General features: G+C 46.1%; 1 protein-coding gene across 1 annotated transcript in view; it reads right to left on the bottom strand.

Annotated features, from left to right (window-relative positions):
* Positions 1–19816, bottom strand: part of FKBP10 (FKBP prolyl isomerase 10) — a 35293-nt gene that overhangs the window by 10836 nt on the left and 4641 nt on the right. The window contains exons 2-6 of the mRNA XM_089674456.1: positions 12429–12574; positions 9820–10009; positions 6559–6704; positions 2363–2552; positions 16–161 (exon numbers count right to left, since the gene is read on the bottom strand). Coding sequence (XP_089530582.1) covers positions 16–161; positions 2363–2552; positions 6559–6704; positions 9820–10009; positions 12429–12574 — 818 coding nt within the window. The remainder of the gene's footprint in view (positions 1–15; positions 162–2362; positions 2553–6558; positions 6705–9819; positions 10010–12428; positions 12575–19816) is intronic.

Genomic DNA, 19816 nt, shown 5'->3' with positions numbered 1-19816 from the left:
TAAAAAGACACTTACCTGCTCCATTCTCTCCATACCCCAGATGTGGTGGGATGACTATTCTCCTCCACTCTCCCACACAAACACCCTGCAGGCCAGCATCCATGCCAGAAATAATGTAGCCCATTCCGATGTACGTGTTGTAGGTGGTGTTTCTGGAGTAGCTGTGTGGAACACAACACACATTTGTTAGGGTTACATCCTACATTCAACAAGAAGGGATATTACTAGAACTACAGCACAGCAGGCAACTGCTATGGGGCCCAGTCGGCCGGCCTTTCCACACACATGAACTCTAATGGCATCCCAGTCTTAGGCCGTAGGGTTCAATATTGAGTTGGCCCCGCCCTTTGCAGCTATAACAGCTTCAACTCTTCTGGGAAGGCCATCCACAAGGTTTAGGAGGGTGTCTATGGGAAGGTTGGACCATTCTTCCAGAAGCACATTTGTGAGGTCAGGCACTGATGTCGGGGGGAGGCCTGGATCACAGTCTCCGCTCTAATTCATCCCAAAGGTGTTCTATGGGGTTGAGGTCCGGACTCTGTGCAGGCCAGTCAAGTTCCTCCACCCCAAACTCGCTCATCCATGTCTTTATGGACCTTGCGTTGTGCACTGGTGTGCAGTCATGTTGGAACAGGAAGGGGCCGTCCCCAAACTGTTCCCACAAAGTTGGGAGCATGAAATTGTCCAAAATGTCTTGGTATGCTGACGCCTTAAGAGTTCCCTTCACTGGAACTAGGGGGCCAAACCAACCCCTGAAAAATAGCCCCACACCATAATCCCCCTCCACCAAACTTTACATTTGGCACAATGTAGTCAGGCAAGTACCGTTCGTCTGGCAACCGCCAAACCCAGACACGTCCATTGGATTGCCAGACAGAGAAGCATGATTGGTCACACCAGAGAACACGTCTCCACTGCTCTAGAGTCCAGTGGCGGCATACTTTACGCCACTGCATCCGCCGCTTTGCATTGCACTTGGTGATGTAAGTCTTAGATGCAGCTGCTCGGCCATGGAAACCCATTCCATGAAGCTCTCTACGCACTGTTGTTGTGCTAATCTGAAGGCCACACCAAGTATGGAGGTCTTTAGCTATTGGCTCTGCAGACAGTTGGTGACTTCTGTGCACATCATCATGCGCTGACCCCGCTCTGTCATGTTACGTGGCCTACCACTTGGTGGCTGTTGTTCCCAGTTGCCTCCACTTTGTTATAATCCCACTAACAGTTGAGCGTGGAATATTTAGTAGCCAGGAAATGTCACGGATGGACTTATTGCACAGGTGACAACCTATCACAGGACCACGCTGGGAGTCACTGAGCTCCTGAGAGCGACCCATTCTTTCACCAATGTTTGTAGAAGCAGTCTGCATGCCTAGGGGCTTGATTGTATACACCTGGGGCCATGGAGGGGATTGGAACACCTGAATCACATGATTTGGAGGGCAGGCCCAATACTTTTGCCACTATAGTATAAATATATATATATAATTTTTTTTTTCTCCCTGAAACTTTTACCACGAAAACATACAGGAGCCTACAGGTCTAGAGAGATGGCCTTTAAGATGGTGGTTAAAGAGACAAGGGGGCCCTTAATGGTTTTGCTATGGGACCCATCAAACACTGCACAGCATAGCCAGGCTTCGTCTCATGTTACCATCTTACTTGGTTTTTGTAAGCCTTACACAATCACACAAGCTATACTAATCTAGCATGAAAATCTACCTCTGTGCAGGAACTTCCTGTAATGAAGACCAGTCACTGCTGCTCTCTCTCCTTGAGCAGGGTGACTGGTCTGGTCTCCACCCCCTTCCCCCTTGTAGATTTCTGTAATCAGACTAATGTGTGGAGCCTTCTGGGTCTCTCCCACAGCTCTGCTAAGACTATGTGCAGTACAGGGAGAATGCCTGATTATTACAAGTTAATATCTGGGCTTGCATAGAGTTTTGGTGCACACAAGGAGGATTTTTATCATTTGCAGCTATTGAGAAATTCACCTGAAAATTTGTGTGCACGGGGTTCAGTTATAAGCTAGCCACAAAGGGTCAGATTATAGATTTTATCTGACAGATCAATAAAGGTAGAACACCGGTGTACAGTAAGGGCCTACCTGATTGGATATCATTAAACTGATTTTTTTTTTTTTTTTTTTTTTTTTAGGTAGGCTGAATCACTACATGGTTATGGTTTAATTTAGGTAAAATCATAAATAAGAATGATTTCAGACTTGGCTGACCTATAGTCTTCAAGCCCCCTTGCTGTGTTCCTGTGCTGTATACAGAAACCTAGAACCCCAATAAAATCATTCACACATTGGTTGCAGTGCAAAATAATTTGATTGTGCTTCCATACACAACAGATTTACCTGGAATCAAACAATGTTCCATCCATCAGGGTGCCATTATAATGGTAGCGGACAAAGTCTCCTGTAACTGCCTTGCGTTTACACGGCTGGGGGATGATTTGGTTCTGTATGGTGATCCCGTCTTTTGGATTGTGAAAGTCGATAAGAAGGACGTGAAAGACCAGAGAGGCATGCGGAGGTATGACTGTCCCTGGAAACAGAAACACAGAAAATTAACTGACTTTTCAGGTTTTCAAACTCATTTTAGAACGATCGTTTGACCTCTAGGCACAGAGATAAGTATACAATCAAAATAAATTTTTAATAATTCCATTCAGACAAATCTTCTGATCCAGGTGCCCCTACCAGACAGCACAGCCAGGTCCTGGCCCTCCATTCTAGCAACAGCACAGTCTGCTCTACAATTCACCCCCCATCGCCATCCTGCTGACTGGACAATGAAGATGTATCAGCACACTAATGAGATCATCCCTTTGCCCCCACTATTGTGTTTAACAACAGGGCGGTCTTTACCACTTGCCCTCCAGAGGATTTACCCCCCTTCCAGCCCATTTTTTCCGATACGGCACTGCGCTACTTTAACTGACGATTGCGTGATCACGTAACGCTGCACCCAAATGAAATCTATGTCCTTTTTTCCCCCACAAATAGAGCTTTCTTTTGGTGGTATTTGATCACCTCTTTATTTTTTTTGCGCTATAAAACAATAAAAGACCAACAATTTAAAAATAAATAAAATATTTTTTTACTTTTTGCTATAAAACCTGTCCAGTAAAAAGGTTTTTTAAAAAAGCTAATTTCTTCATAAATTTAGGGCAAAATGTATTCTGCGACATGTCTTTGCTAGAAAAAAAAATCCCAATATTGTAAATTAATTGGTTTATGTGAAAGTTATAGCGTTTACAAATGGCGGTATTTATACTGGGATTTCTTTTTCATTCATTTTTACTAGTAATGGCGGCGATCAGCAACTTATAGCGGGACTGCGGTGGACATTCTGACACTGGAGGGGGAATGCTTGGTGTCACTGACATCCCCAGTGACACTAATACAGTGATCAGTGCTTTAAAATTAAAAAAAAAAAAAAAAAAAAAAAAAAAAAAAAAAAGAAGAAGAGCACTGACACTGTACTAATGGCTTTGGTTTGTGAAAGTTTTAGGGTTTACAAATGGTGGTATATATACTGGAATTTGTATTTTTGTTTCATACTAGTAATGGCGGCAATCAGCGACTTATAGCGGGACTATGACGGGCATTCTGACACTGGGGGGAACTGACTTGGTGTCACTGACACCCCCAGTGACAACAATACAGTGTTCAGTGCTAATAAAAAGCACTGACATTGTACTAATGCCACATGGCAGGAAGGGGTTAACATCTTGGGAGATCAAAGGGTTAACTGTGTGCTTTACTGTGTAAGCGCGCTGCTTTGTATGGCTCTGCAGAGCCATACAAAGCAGTGTGCACAATCTGACGGGTGAGATCTGTATTGTTTATACACACAGTCCTCTCCCCCGTCAGTGATACTCGGCGATCGGCGGGTGCTGGCAGGGAATCACTGGGCGGAACCCGGTAATCGGCAGCTGTAGCCGCCAATGGCAGCACGGGTAGGGTGCGCGCGTGCCCCCTACCCAGAACTACAAAATCACGTACATGTAGGTGATTTTGTACAACCCTGCTGCCCTGTAGCAGTAGTTCTGCTATAGGGCAGTCAGGCAGCAGTTAATGCACGGGCACCCCTGTGCATTGGGGCCCCATAATAATCTTGCATTACACCATACTTGCCAACTGTCCTGGATTTGCTGGGACAGTCATGCTTTTTACCAAGCTGTCCTGGGATGGCCTGGACAGTGTCTCCGAATCTGTTCTGTGCCCTCCTGATCCAGGTATTGTGCCGCCTGACTGCCCCTGTACTGTGCCCTTCTGCCTACCTTGCAGCCCCCTCCCCCTGTACTGTGCCCTTCTGCCTACCTTGCAGCCCCCTCCCCCTGTACTGTGCCCTTCTGCCTACCTTGCAGCCCCCTCCCCCTGTACCCTTCTGCCTACCTTGCATCCCCCTCCCCCTGTACTGTGCCCTTCTGCCTATATTGCGTCCCCCTCCCCTTGTACTGTGCCCTTCTGCCCACTTCTGCCTACCTTGCATCCCCCTCCCCCTGTACTGTGCCCTTCTGCCTACATTGCATCCCCCTCCCCCTGTACTGTGCCCTTCTGCCTACCTTGCATCCCCCTCCCCCTGTACTGTGCCCTTCTGCCTACCTTGCATCCCCCTCCACCTGTACTGTGCCCTTCTGCCTACCTTGCATCCCCCTCCCCCTGTACTGTGCCCTTCTGCCTTCCTTGCATCCCCCTCCCCCTGTACTGTGCCCTTCTGCCTACCTTGCATCCCCCTCCACCTGTACTGTGCCCTTCTGCCTACCTTGCATCCCCCTCCCCCTGTACTGTGCCCTTCTGCCTACCTTGCATCCCCCTCCCCCTGTACTGTGCCCTTCCGCCTTCCTTGCATCCCCCTTCCCCTGTACTGTGCCCTTCTGCCTACCTTGCATCCCCCTCCCCCTGTACTGTGCCTTTCTGCCTACCTTGCATCCCCCTCCCCCTGTACTGTGCCCTTCTGCCTACCTTGCATCCCCCTTCCCCTGTACTGTGCCCTTCTGCCTACCTTGCATCCTCCTCTCCCTGTACTGTGCCCTTCTGCCTACCTTGCATCCCCCTCCCCCTGTACTGTGCCCTTCTGCCTACCTTGCATCCCCCTGTACTGTGCCCTTCTGCCTACCTTGCATCCCCCTCCCCCTGTACTGTGCCCTTCTGCCTACCTTGCATCCTCCTCTCCCTGTACTGTGCCCTTCTGCCTACCTTGCATCCCCCTCCCTCTGTACTGTGCCCTTCTGCCTACATTGCATCCCCCTCCCCCTGTACTGTGCCCTTTGTGTTGATTGGTCTTTGATTTATGGCAGGTTTTCTTATTATATAAATTCAATGTACGAATAAATATAGGTTTGGTTCTATCAACCATTTATACTTTAATTCTTGACAGTAGGTGCATAAATTGGGGCAGGCTGGTAAGGGCCCCAGTGCATTACTTTGCCCAGGGGCCCATGATGATATTAAAATGGCCCCGTTTAAAAAGCCATGTAATGTACATAATGCATTCACCTTTGGTTACATGTTCCACCTGTATTTAGACTGCAGCATGTAACTGTGCCCCTCCCCCCCATGACAGCAAGCAGGGGATCCTCACTCCGCACCATTCATTCATACAGATCTGTGAATGAAGGAGCTACAAGTCCCATCTGCCACCACAGCAGATGGCTTGTACTTCGCAATGAACTGCAAAAGGTACTGATGAGCATCCTCATCAGGACTGTGGATAAGGGGGTACCACCAGTCGTCCTGTACGGGGCCCAGACCAGCAGGGGGGCCCATGCATCTGGGTGAATCAGATGTGGGCAGGGAGAGTTATGGGCATGGAGGGGAGAGGCAATTACTGGAACTGATGAATGGCTCTCTCCACAGCAGCTGAAAGCTTCTCTCCCTCCCGCTGGCTTTCAGCTGCTGCAGAGAGAGACATACAGGGGATCAGTTCCAGTAATTGCCCCCCTGGCTGCACTCATCATCCTCCCTGTGCACCATACATTTCCCCCTGCTGCCCAGGACCCCCCTCAGTGCTGCCGGCTTCTCTCCTCTCCTTCCCACCGGCATCTGCAAGCACACAATAGGATCCTTCACGATGCAGAGCAGGGGAAGGGTCCGATAAATGTGTCACATCTACCAGGCCCTTCCTTTGCTGAATGAACACAATGAGTATCCCTGTACCAATCGCTCCCTGTGTTCATTCATAAACTGAAGCATGGTAAACGGTTTCTTTTTGGAAGGGCCTTGTCAGGTTGGCTGTATGGGGCCCTGTGGTTTCTAAAAGCAGCTCTGATCCTCATAGTTCATCTTCCTGCACTTCAGTAACTGTCTGCTCATAGGGGAGGTATGGGCAGACAGTGGTACTGTGTGTCTGCAGGAGCCTGACATTGCACCTGTGATCTGTTGATCATGGATGCAATGTTCTGCAGGCTTCTAAGAAAAAATAATAAATGCAGATTTTTTTTTTAAATGTGCATTTATTTTATTATTATTTTTTTTTTAAAGTGAACTTATCCTTTAAAACAAAATCGAATTAAGTATTTCTATTTTTGTAACTTTGCAATTACCATATCCTTTTTCTCCGTAGGCTAGAAATGGAGGGATGATGAGTTTTCTCAGCTCTCCAGCACACATGCCCACTAGACCTTTATCCATGCCTTTAATTAGCCATCCAGACCCAATATACGTGTCATATGTGCTTGAACGGCTGTAGCTATAGGGAGAGAAAAACAGGACATTATTCAAGTGTTTTTATTATTACATTTACAGGTGTTTGTTTTTTTACAAAATATATATTTTTTAATAAATAGTTAATCCAGACAACATGTAAAATCACTCCCTGGATTTTTAGTGCCACCCACGAAGTACCATTCTATAGTCAGATTGTTCACCTCGAGCGAACATGCCCATCGTTGCTCATAAAACAGAGCAGTTGGAACTATTACCTTTGCTGTAGAGTCTGCTGTTCTAGAATGCCGAGGCAGCAAATCATATGACATGATTTTTGAGGATTTCTGTTCATGGACCCTCCTCTACAGAGGCTATTTGGTCATATGCCAGGCCACGGTAGCATCCTGAGGACAGGAACTTTAAAAAGTGGTTGTAAACCTCAGACATGAAATATGAACAAAGCATATCCCTCTATAGTGTGTACTTGTCTCAATCTAGAGCACTAAGTGTTATTTCTGTCTGCTGCCTCATTCCTCTGAATCCCTTCTGGCAAGTTTTCCAGACACAAAGAGAAAAATGGTGACAGGGGAGGGACCTCCAATAGATTGACAGCCTCAGCTCTGTTCCTGTGAGCTGTGTGGAGGAGGGTGTGTCCCTTCTCTCCAATCAGCTCTTAGAGATCTCCTCACTGAGCTCTGCAGTGTGTCATTTCAGTTTCCGCCCCCCTTTTTTCAGGAATCTTTAAATTTCAGCACTTTGAGCCTCGGTTCACATATATGCAAACTGGATGCTTTTGAATTGCATCTGACCCTCATGACATGTGAATCAAAAGCCTTTTCTATGGTGCCAGCTCACAGCAGGTACGATTTTCAGCCCAGTTTCCGATTTCCAACGTCATACACTTTGACAATTTGCACCTGAACGAGCTCTCACCAGACAAGGCTTGAAATCGCACTGTAAACCGGCCCCACACATATGTAAACCCAAACTGAATGGAGGAAGAGAAGACTGCAGGTAAACAGGTACAACTTACGTAGGAGGATGTATTTCATCTCTGTGTATCACCTGAGGCCAGTATATGTAAGGGTTTACAACCACTTTAAGTCACCCTTTATCGTTGATCTCGTTCAGGGGCTGGCACCCACTTTGCGATGACTTCCAGACAGATTTAGATAATTGGATGTAACAAATACACATCCATTACGGGGTTTAGGGGATTAAGGCTAGCTATATACACTTGGATTTCTCTCATTCGGCAACACAAATAAATAGAATCTTCAATGTTAAACAGCATGGGTGAGGGAACCTGCACTGCCGGCTATTGTATACAAACAGCCGCAGCACCTGCAGCTGTCTGAATACCCAAACAGTGACTGCATCTGTTAGGATGCAGTCAGTGTTCTGCTGACAACTTTCCACCCAACTCCTTCAATTTTAAAATAGATATTTTTTGAGCCAGGTGGTGCCAATAGGGCCACCCACAGCTTACGTTTTTAGCTGATTAAGCAGGAATCAGCAGCTGCCCAGCTTAAAACGATACCAAACCCCGGACCCTGCATTCACTATATCTGGTCTCTCCCGGAGCCGGCATTCACTACATCCGGTCTCCCCCCGGAGCCGGCATTCACTACATCCGGTCTCCCCCCGGAGCCGGCATTCACTACATCCGGTCTCCCCCCGGAGCCGGCATTCACTACATCCGGTCTCCCCCCGGAGCCGGCATTCACTACATCCGGTCTCCCCCCGGAGCCGGCATTCACTACATCCGGTCTCCCCCCGGAGCCGGCATTCACTACATCCGGTCTCCCCCCGGAGCCGGCATTCACTACATCCGGTCTCCCCCCGGAGCCGGCATTCACTACATCCGGTCTCCCCCCGGAGCCGGCATTCACTACATCCGGTCTCCCCCCGGAGCCGGCATTCACTACATCCGGTCTCCCCCCGGAGCCGGCATTCACTACATCCGGTCTCCCCCCGGAGCCGGCATTCACTACATCCGGTCTCCCCCCGGAGCCGGCATTCACTACATCCGGTCTCCCCCCGGAGCCGGCATTCACTACATCCGGTCTCCCCCCGGAGCCGACATTCACTACATCCGGTCTCCCCCCGGAGCCGGCATTCACTACATCCGGTCTCCCCCCGGAGCCGACATTCACTACATCCGGTCTCCCCCCGGAGCCGGCATTCACTATATCCGGTCTCCCCAGGACCCTGCATTCCCTATATCCGGTATCCTTGCATTCACTATATCCGGTCTCCCCGGACCTTGCATTCCCTATATCCGGTCTCCCCGGGACCCTGCATTCACTATATCCGGTCTCCCCGGGACCCTGCATTCACTATATCCGGTCTCCCCGGGACCCTGCATTCACTATATCCGGTCTCCCCGGGACCCTGCATTCACTATATCCGGTCTCCCCGGGACCCTGCATTCACTATATCCGGTCTCCCCGGGAACCTGCATTCACTATATCCAGTCTCCCCGGGACCCTGCATTCACTATATCCGGTCTCCCCGGGACCCTGCATTCACTATATCCGCTCTCCCCGGACCCTGCATTCACTATATCCGCTCTCCCCCGGACCCTGCATTCACTTTATCCGGTCTCCCCGGACCCTGCATTCACTATATCCGCTCTCCCCCGGACCCTGCATTCACTATATCCGCTCTCCCCCGGACCCTGCATTCACTTTATCTGGTCTCCCCGGACCCTACACACAACATGGAAATGCAATTATATTAGTAAATATAAACTGCTAAATACTTTTTCTCATCAGCCGTTAGAGCAGTCTTGTGACTTCAGCAGAGCACTGGTTAAAGCTTTTTAGGAGGGGTTTTATTTCTGCTCTAGGATGATGCAGGACCCCTGACCTCTGTCTGGACAGTACTGATTGACCCTGTGCTGATCAGATGCACCCTCCCAAGAAAAAAAAAAAAAAACCCTCTCTAGCAATACACACTAAACTGAGCATGTGCAGTGAGACTACGGATTCAGTCTCTATTAGGTGGTCAGAGGATTAACCCCTTAGGTTCCACAGTGAGTATAACAAGCATGCTTTACTACATATACAGACTGATGTTACAGTTGTGGGTTCAGTAACACGCTAAAGTTGTCATGTTTTCGCTTTTATTCGTTATCTGAACCCAAAACTCGTTACCTTGAATCAAAGTAGGTTCCATCCAGCAGGGTTCCATTATAATGATATCTGACAAAATCGGAGTCCAGCACAGTCCTGTTACAATTGCTGGGCTTTTCCAAACTTGTGATTTGAATGTCGTCTTTCTTATTCCAGACATCCACCAGGATGATGTCAAAGTAGAGGGTGGCATCTGCAGGGATCATCCCAGCTGAAAGCAGAAAGGAAAGTAGATTTCTCTGAGCTCTGTAAAGACCTTTCCATAATTCTAAAATAGCGGTCTCCAAACTGAGGCCCCGGGGCCAAATGCGGCCCTCCGCTTGCTTTCATTCACCCATTATTCCCACCACCACCATAAAGAACAGCTAGTAGGAAATCTTCTAATCTTTATTCAGAAACAGATTAAAAAGCATCCATAATAATATGTAAAATCATTAAAATATAATAGTACTTAGGTCAGCAGTGTCATACACAGAAGTACTATATTGTAACATAAGCAAAGCAGGGGTGAACAGGCAATGCCAGGGATCTCGATGCGTTTCGCAAAGCAACGTCTTCAGAAGATATTGTAATTATGCTGGTCAAGTATCTACAAAGAGACCAGATCATGAAAATCATTATTGGTCTCATCGTGAAAAATAATATTGCTCTCTCTGTAGATACTTGACCAGCATAATTACAATATCTTCTGAAGACGTTGCTTTGCGAAACGCATCGTTCCAATCCCCTCCATGGACACAGGTGTATAAAATCATCACCTAGGCATGCAGACTGCTTCTACAAACATTGGTGAAAGAATGGGTCGCTCTCAGGAGCTCAGTGACACCAAGCGTGGTCCTGTGATAGGTTGTCACCTGTACAATAAGTCCATCCGTGACATTTCCTGGCTACTAAATATTCCACGCTCAGCTGTTAGTGGTATTATAACAAAGTGGAAGCAACTGGGAACAACAGCAACTCAGCCACCAAGTGGTAGGCCACGTCACATGACAGGGCGGGGTCAGCACATGCTGAAGCACACAGTGCGCAGAAGTCACCAACTGTCTGCAGAGTCAATAGCTACAGTCCTCCATACTTGGTGTGGCCTTCAGATTAGCACAACAGTGCGTAGAGACTTTCATGGAATGGGTTTCCATTTGCCGAGCAGCTGCATCCAAGGCTTACATCACCAAGTGCAATGCAAAGAGGCGGATGTAGTGGTGTAAAGCACGTCGCAACTGGACTCTAGAGCAGTGGAGATGTGTTCTCTGGTGTGGCCAATCACGCTTCCCTGTCTGGCAATCCAATGGACGTGTCAGGGTTTGGCGGTTGCCAGGAGAACAGTACTTGCCTGACTGCATTGTGCCAAGTGTAAAGTTTGGTGGAGGGGGGATTATGGTGTGGGGTTGGTTTTCAGGGGTTGGGCTTGGCCCCCTAGTTCCAGTGAAGGGAACTCTTAAGACATCAGTATACCAAGACATTTTGGACAATTTCATGCTCCCAACTTTGTGGGAACAGTTTGGGGATGGCCCCTTCCTGTTCCAACATGACTGCACACCAGTGCACAAAGCAAGGTCCATAAAGACATGGAGGAGCCAGTTTGGGGTGGAGGAACTTGACTGGCCTGCACAGAGTCCTGACCTCAACCCCATAGAACACCTTTGGGATGAATTAGAGCGGAGACTGTGAGCCAGGCCTCCTCCCCCGACATCAGTGCCTGACCTCACAAATGAGCTTCTGGAAGAATGGTCAAACCTTCCCATAGACACCCTCCTAAACCTTGTGGACGGCCTTCCCAGAAGAGTTGAAGCCGTTATAGCTGCAAAGGGCGGGGCCAACTCAATATTGAACCCTACGGACTAAGACTGGGATGCCATAAAAGTTCATGCGTGTGGAAAGGCAGGCCGACCAATACTTTTGGATATATATATATATATATATATATATATATATATATATATATGTTTTGTTTTTGTTTTTATAAAAAAATTTATATTATTTTTTTTTGTTTTAGTTTTTTTTATCCAAATGCTGTTGTCCCTGTCATTTAAATAAGGCACTATGTAGCCATACAGTGCTGGGCCCCATAGCAGTTGCTTTCTCTGCTATAGTAATAGCCCTTCTTGTTGAATGTAGGATGTAATCCTAACAAATGTGTTTTGTGTTCCACACAGCTACTCAAGAACAGGGGCGGACTGACCATTAGGAAACTCGGGCACTGCCTTAGGGCCCGGGGTCAGTGAGGGGCCCCTGGTACCTTTTTCATAGCCTTTTTTGAGTTTGGGCAAGGACACAGGGGCCCCATGATCCCATAATGCCCGGGGGCCCCATGAGTTGTCAGTCCGCCCCTGCTCAAGAAACACCACTTTTGGCAACATAGTGTGTGTATGTATATATATATATATATCCTTCTCTCAATCACATAACATAGAACATAAAAACAGTAAAATATAAAAGTACATAGGTTCAATTCACAAAGCTAACAGAAAACAGATATAAATTTTCATTAAAAGTCATAATTATATTAACCGGAGTTCGATGCGATTTGATTACAGTCACATGGCTGATATTACAATTCCTATCCTTGTGCTCTAGCTTTGTGATTTGAATGGTGACAAGACTGTATGGAGACTGTGAAGTTTTGTACTTACGCACTCCTATGCTGCCATATCCCAGATGTGGTGGTACAATTAGCTTTCTCCTCTCATTGACGCACATACCCAGGATCCCTCTGTCCAAACCAGTGATGAGACGCCCAATGCCAACATATCCAGCGACTGCAATCCCTCTGTCGTAGCTGTGAAGTTCAGAGACAAGAGAATTAGCGAGATCCTTAGATACGTATTTTCTGAGTGTATTTCGGTTGGAACCATCAGATGAGACCATAAACATGCCACCTGTGGTGATCACATACTGACACAACGTGGAAGGGCTTTGTGCCGACCTCTCATATCCTAAAGCTGGCCACACACTACTAGATTATCAAACTAATGTTCCTACGAATATTCCTTCAAACAATCATAGGAACGTTCGATGACAGGACAAATGTTATTCACAGGACTTTTTTACATTCAGTTTTGGAATGAATGGACCATTAAGAAATCTGGTTGCTCGAGAAAAATATTCCATCCACTTTGTGGCCTCAACTCTTAAGCCCACTACGGGACGAAACGCGTCTGGAGGGACCTCTCCTGCAGGTGGAGGGCTTGAGTTGAAGCCATCTCACATGACCTGGTTCAGCTTTGGTCACAGTGAGTTGGCATCCTAAGTGCACTTGGTTGTATTTTTCTGTAACACTTGGAGGTGCCGTTGTATTTAGGGCCACCATTAGAAGTCATGGGGCCCCGTTCAGCCTACCTGACGAAATGAAAGGGGTGGATCCAGCACAAGTCTGATGGATGACACCCCTTACCAATTAGATTCATCCTGATCCCCAGCTGAACCTGGGTCCCCCAGCTGACCCAGTGGGTCCATGCCCAGTAGAGTACAGGCTGGCTGTACCCCCCGCCCCCCTTCAAGTGGCCCTGGTTGTAGCATAACAAGTACCTTGGATGTGCTACAGAAAGATGGCAACAGGACACCAACTCACTGTAACCAAAGCTAAACCAGGTAATGCAAGATGGCGTCAGCTCTGCTCTCCACCCACATGAGAGGTCCCTCAGACACGTTTCACCACCTAGTGGGTTTAATCGTTCAGGAGTACCTTGGATAGGATATAATGCAAAATTGTGTACTGCTCTCAATCATCCTGGGTGGGATCTCAAAGGTCAGTTCTTGACGAATTTACTGATTGAGATGTCTGTCCATCCACAGGAACTCTGAGGTCACTGGAGATGTTATCATTGTAGGAGGCCCTCTGGCTGGAAGCTCCATGTTCAGTGATTAGTCATGGTGACTAGTACAGTTCTGAACACGTCCTGGAGATACGAAGATGTCGTACTCATTCAGGTTAATACATGCTTACCACTCCTAACTCTGGTATTCTAGCAGACCACTCTACTCCATCACTAGTCCCGGCAATGGGAAGCAGATTCCAGATACAGTTGTGCTCAAAAGTTTGCATCCCCCTGGCAGAAATCGAGACATTTTGGTATTGGACACTGAAAAATATGGCTGATCATGCCAAAAAACTGTGTTTTATTTAAGGGTAGTGATCATATGAAGCCATTTATTATCACTTTTGTTGTTTGGCTCCTTTCTAGAAGAACAGAAATCACCCAAATGGCTCGGATCAAAAATTTCCCTCCCCCGGGAATGTTTGGCCTTGGTACAGGCATACGAGGTGACACACACGGGTTAAATGGCAAATTACCTCTTGCCTTCCGGGCACTTTCACCCCTTCCTGCCCAGGACAATTTTCAGCTTTCCGTGCTGTCGCACTTTGAATGACAATTGCGCGGTCATGCAACACTGTACCCATATGAAATTTGTATCATTTTGTTGACACAAATAGAGCTTCCTTTTGGTGGTATATATTCACCTCTGGGTTTTTACATCTTTTGCTAAATAAATAAAAAAAGACCAAAAATGTTGAGAAAAAAAAAAAAAAGAAAATTTTTCTTAGTTTCTATTATAAAATTTTTCAAACAGGTAATTTTTCTCCTTCACTGATGTGCATTGATGAGGCTGCACAGATGGGCACTGATATGCAACACTGAAGGGCACTGATATGTAATACTGAAGGGCACTGATGAAGAGGCACAGATGAGGCTGCACTGATATGCAACACTGAAGGGCACTGATAGGCGGCACTGGTGGGCATTGAAGAAGAGGCACAGATGAGGCTGCACTGATATGCAACACTGAAGGGCACTGATAGGAGCACTGAAATGCAGCACTGATGGGCACTGATGAGGCAGCACTGAAATGCAGCACTGATGGGCACTGATAGGCGGCACTGAAATGCAGCACTGATGGGCACTGATGAGGCAACACTGGTGGGCATTGATGGAGAGGCACAGATGAGGCTGTACTGATATGCAACACTGAAGGGCACTGATAGGCAGCACTGGTGGGCATCGAAGAAGAGGCACAGATTAGGCTGCACTTATATGCAGTACTGAAGGGCACTGATTGGCGGCACTGATGAGGCAGCACTGAAGGGCACTTATAGGCGGCACTGATGAGGCAACACTGGTGGACGTTGATGAAGAGGTACAAATAAGGCTGCACTTATATGCAGCACTGAAGTGCACTGACAGGCAGCACTGGAAGGCATTGATGAAGAGGCATAGATGAGGCTGTACTGATATGCAACACTGAAGGGCACTGATAGGCAGCACTGGTGGGCATTGAAGAAGAGGCACAGATTAGGCTGCACTTATATGCAGCACTGAAGTGCACTGACAGGCGGCACTGGAGGGCATCGATGAAGAGGCACAGATGAGGCTGCACTGATATGCAGCACTGAAGGGCACTGATAGGCAGCACTAACTGGAGGCACTAACAGGCGGCATTGATAGGTGGCATTGACTGGCGGCACTAACAGGAACGGATTGGCAGCACTGCTGGCCACAGATTTGCAGCACTGCTGGGCACTTTTGGGGCTGCACTGATAATCAAGGCGCTGTTAATCAGTGCCTTGATTATCAGTGTAAACGTCTCCTTTAACAGTTGCTGGTTATTGGCAGTACCTTCCTCATTCTGTGACAAGTGTGCTTACATCGTGATTGGACACAGCTGATCATGTGGTAAAAGGCCGCTGTGACTGGCCCTTCACCGTGTCATGTGATCAGCTGAGCTCAAAGGACATAGCAGCCACAGACAGCACCGGGTGCACACCACTGCGGGAGGACCTCATATGAAGACCGTGTTGTAGCTATAACGCGGTGAACAAGTGGTTAAAGGTTCATTTTCCACATCTCTGTCTTTTTAAATTGCAATTAGTGTCTGTGTATAAATGAGCTGGTTAGTTCTCACATGGAAGCACTGAGCTGGCTAGATACTGAGCCATGGGGAGCAGAAAAGAACTGTCAAAAGTCCTGCGTAACAAGGTAATGGAACTTTATAAAGATGGAAAAAGGACATAAAAAGATGTCCTAAGCTTTGAATATGCCAATCAGTACTGTTAAATCACTTATTAAGAAGTGGAAAATTCAGGGATCTTGATACCAAGCCAAGGTCAGGTAGACCAAGAAAGATTGCAGCCACAACTGCCAGAAGAATTGTTCCGGATACAAAGAAAACCCCACAGGTCACCTTAGGAGATATACAGGCTGCTCTGGAAAAAAAAGACAGTGTGGTAGTTTCAAAGAACACAATATGATGACACTTGAACAAAAATGAGCTGCATGGTCGAGTTGTTCTTAAGAAGCCTTTACTGCATCTATGCCACAAAAACAGCCCGGTTACAATATGCCGAACAAGACTGACATGCCTCTCCGGGCTTTTTTTTTGTGGCATTTGTTTTTCACCTGCTTTCCTGGAGTTCAGCTTCCACTCTTTAATATATGGAAAAAAAAAAATCGATCCATTTTCTTTTTTTTTCTACAAAAAAAAAAAAAAATGGGATAAAATTGATCAAAGGGGTGTATCTCCTAGATTGTAAGCTCCCAGGATCAGGCCCTCCTATCCCTCTTGTATTGAACTGTATTGTCTCCCGTTATATTGTAAAGCGCTGAGCAAACGTTTGGCGCTATATAAATCCTGTATAATAATAATAATATTTATAAATAATAAAAAAAACAAAAAACACAACTATTAATTTTTTTGCCCGCTGAGTTATTCGCCCAGTGAAACCGCATGCACATTCGTTGTTTGTAAACGAAGCAAAGGTGAACGTATTTGGGCTATTATCTCCCCGGGTCGAATGTTCTTCATAGAGTGAATCCGGAAAATACAGCATGATGGCCACTAGATGGAGCTGATGATCACAGGAAATAAGGATTTATTTCTTATGAGTGTTAGCTCCATCTAGTGGCCATCATGTGGTATTTTTCTAATTCGCTGAATGAAAATGTTGAACCTGATGAGAGAATGTGGTGCTTGGTGTACATTCTCAGCACATCTCGATGCATGAGCTGCCGTGTGCAGGAGTTGCATCATCCTGGCTTGAATGTCAAGATGGCCAAAGACCCCCAACCTGGAAGAAGATGGTGGTGCTGGCCAGGAAGCCTGTGGACCTCAAATTACTGGGGGGTACAGAGGTATTGGAAGATTCGATTGGGCTAAATCTGTCGGAATGGCTGTCACCTGGTACAATACGATGGCGCTGTCAAACAGCGACTGAATCTGATAGGATAGGAGGTGATCTGTAGTCCTGTACCAGGGTGACAACCTTGCTCCACCTATACAGCACAGTGAGCGAGCGTTGTCACCCTAGGACAGGAAGTCTGCTTCTGGCAGGATCACCAGTCGGGGGAAATCTAAGAAATCTAATGGCCATCACTTTCCTTCTGATTGATTTCAGCAGGATTTGAGTCGATCGGGAAAGGGGGAAGGGGGGATGATCAATCGTTTGTATTGATCGGCAGCATGTATTTGGATCGATCAGATGATGAGGGTGCATAGTGGAAACAGAGATGCAATTGATCATTTTCGACTATCGATTGTACGCAGAGCAGTGTGATTGTATGATCGGCCACATGGAGGATGTACAGACAGCTGTGCTCCTCTCTATGCTGCAGGCACAGCTTGGCTCAGCCACGTCTACAAATAGACAGAGGCCGCCTCCCACCCCACACACTCCGCCCCCTTCCAGCTGTGTACACTGCCAGTGCTACTACCCATGGCCTCCTATTACAAGATACAGAGGGGGAGGGGCAGCATCCCAAAAACCGACTCCATGGGTCTTATAGATTTTATACTGTGCGGGATATATTCTACCGATAACCAGGCCACTGCGTACCGCAATGCAACAAAAATGGCTATACACAGTACAATCTGATTGTACAATCACCTATAAAATAGAGAAGCACGGTACAACCTGATTGTACAATCACCTATAAAATAGAGATACATGGTACAACCTGATTGTACAATCACCTATAAAATAGAGATACACGGTACAACCTGATTGTACAATCACCTAGAAAATAAATATATACACACGGTACAACCTGATTGTAAAATCAGGTTGTACCACGTATCTCTATTTTATAGGCGATCGTACAATCAGATTGTACCGTGCATTTTATAGGTGATCGCACAATCAGGTTGTACCACGTATCTCTATTTTATAGGCGATCGTACAATCAGATTGTACCGTGCATTTTATAGGTGATCGTACAATCAGGTTGTACCATGTATCTCTATTTTATAGGCGATCGTACAATTAGATTGTAACGTGCATTTTATCGGAGATTATACAATCAGATTGTACCATGCATTGTTATTTTATAGGAGATCGTACACTCAGATTGTAACGTGCAATTTATAGGTGATTGTACCGTATATCTCTATTTTATAGGTGATTTGTACAATCACCTATAAAATGCATGTTACAATCTAATTGTACGATCGTCTATAAATTGCACATTACAATCTAATTGTACGATCTCCTATAAAATAACAATGCATGTTACAATCTGATTGTACGATCGCCTATAAAATAACGATGAATGTTACAATCTGATTGTACAATCTCCTATAAATTGCACGTTACAATCTGATTGCACGATCTCCTATAAAATAACGATGCATGGTACAATCTGATTGCACAGCCTCCTGTAAAATGCATGTTACAATCTGATTGCACAATCTCCTATCCAAATCTACCAGCAACCAAGTAATGGAAGAGTGCAACTGATTGGATACAAGATGAATCGTTTTTTTCATTAGGCCCTCACATTGTTGGCAAATCTAAAGCTGACCATACATTATACAATCGGATTGGACAATGTTCTCGAGGTTTACTAAACCTAGGTAACAGAAGGACAATTTCATTTGTATCAGGCCCTTCTACTATATACTTGTTGGTGGATCAAAAGCTCACCACAGGTTACAATCTGATTGTACAATCTCCATTCATGTACATAGTGCAAGGACTTCCCTGACTGCATACAATTTGATTGGATAGAATAGGTAGGTCCTCCTATTATAAAGCTGATTTACAGAGACTGTATAGTGTATGGTGAGCCTAAAGGACATTGTACAATCAGATCATTTAGTGTGTTGCCAACTTACACCTGGTCACACACATTACAATTTGATTGTACAGTCTGTGATTTATGGTGGCCATACATGGAATAACTTTATATACGACCGTAATGCTGATTGATTTACTATTCGGAAAGATCCGATCAAAGAGATTCCTCAATGGTGATCATACTGAAACATCTACTTTCCTACAATCAAATTTTCCATTGACACCAATCAGAATACTTTCAATGAAATTGATCGGTTTTGCTCAAAATTGAATGATGACAAAGCATGTGTCTTTACGATGATTCATAGATTCAATCGTATTGTCTGATTCGGTGTAAAATCGTTCAATCAGATCATCACGTGTATGGTCTCCTTCACAAACAGCGACCATACACGTATGCAGCTGTTCTGGGCTCGAAGCATGCTCACTCGGGAGCCAGTGGGGGTGGGGGGTGGGCTCCTGATCACGTGAGAACCTACTTAGACAACTCGTACAATTTATCCCCAATCAGGAAGACCCTCATCACACTACACACTCGTGGTAGATCTAAAGGAATTTGTACCATCAGATTGTATAGTGTGTGGGCAGCTTAAAGGAGTATGTACAATTAGGAGATAACACGTGTAGCCAGCTTTAGAATATGAAATATTTGAAGAGTTTGCCATACACACAAAGATTTCTCTTGTTTGGCCTGCAGGCTGAAGGAGAAAAAGCTAACAGGGTCTTATAGTTGCCTGAATACCCGAACAGTGGCTGCATCTGAGTGGATGAAATGACTGTTTGACCAATAGTTTTTCATCTAGCTCCTTGGAAAAAAATTGATTTTTGTGGAGTCAGGTGGGGGCTATCAAATTAAAGTCATGTATGGCCAGCTTTGGAAATTATTCTATAGAGGCCATAAGACCTGGACCACCAGCCCATAGACCTCCTTGAACTTCTAGCTAATCTACCCAA

Source organism: Staurois parvus, unplaced genomic scaffold (assembly GCF_062004578.1).
Source record: "Staurois parvus isolate SC_StPar_1 unplaced genomic scaffold, SC_StPar_1.0 ptg000151l, whole genome shotgun sequence".
Lineage (NCBI taxonomy): Eukaryota > Metazoa > Chordata > Amphibia > Anura > Ranidae > Staurois > Staurois parvus.
This window is presented reverse-complemented; position numbering and strand designations above follow the sequence as displayed.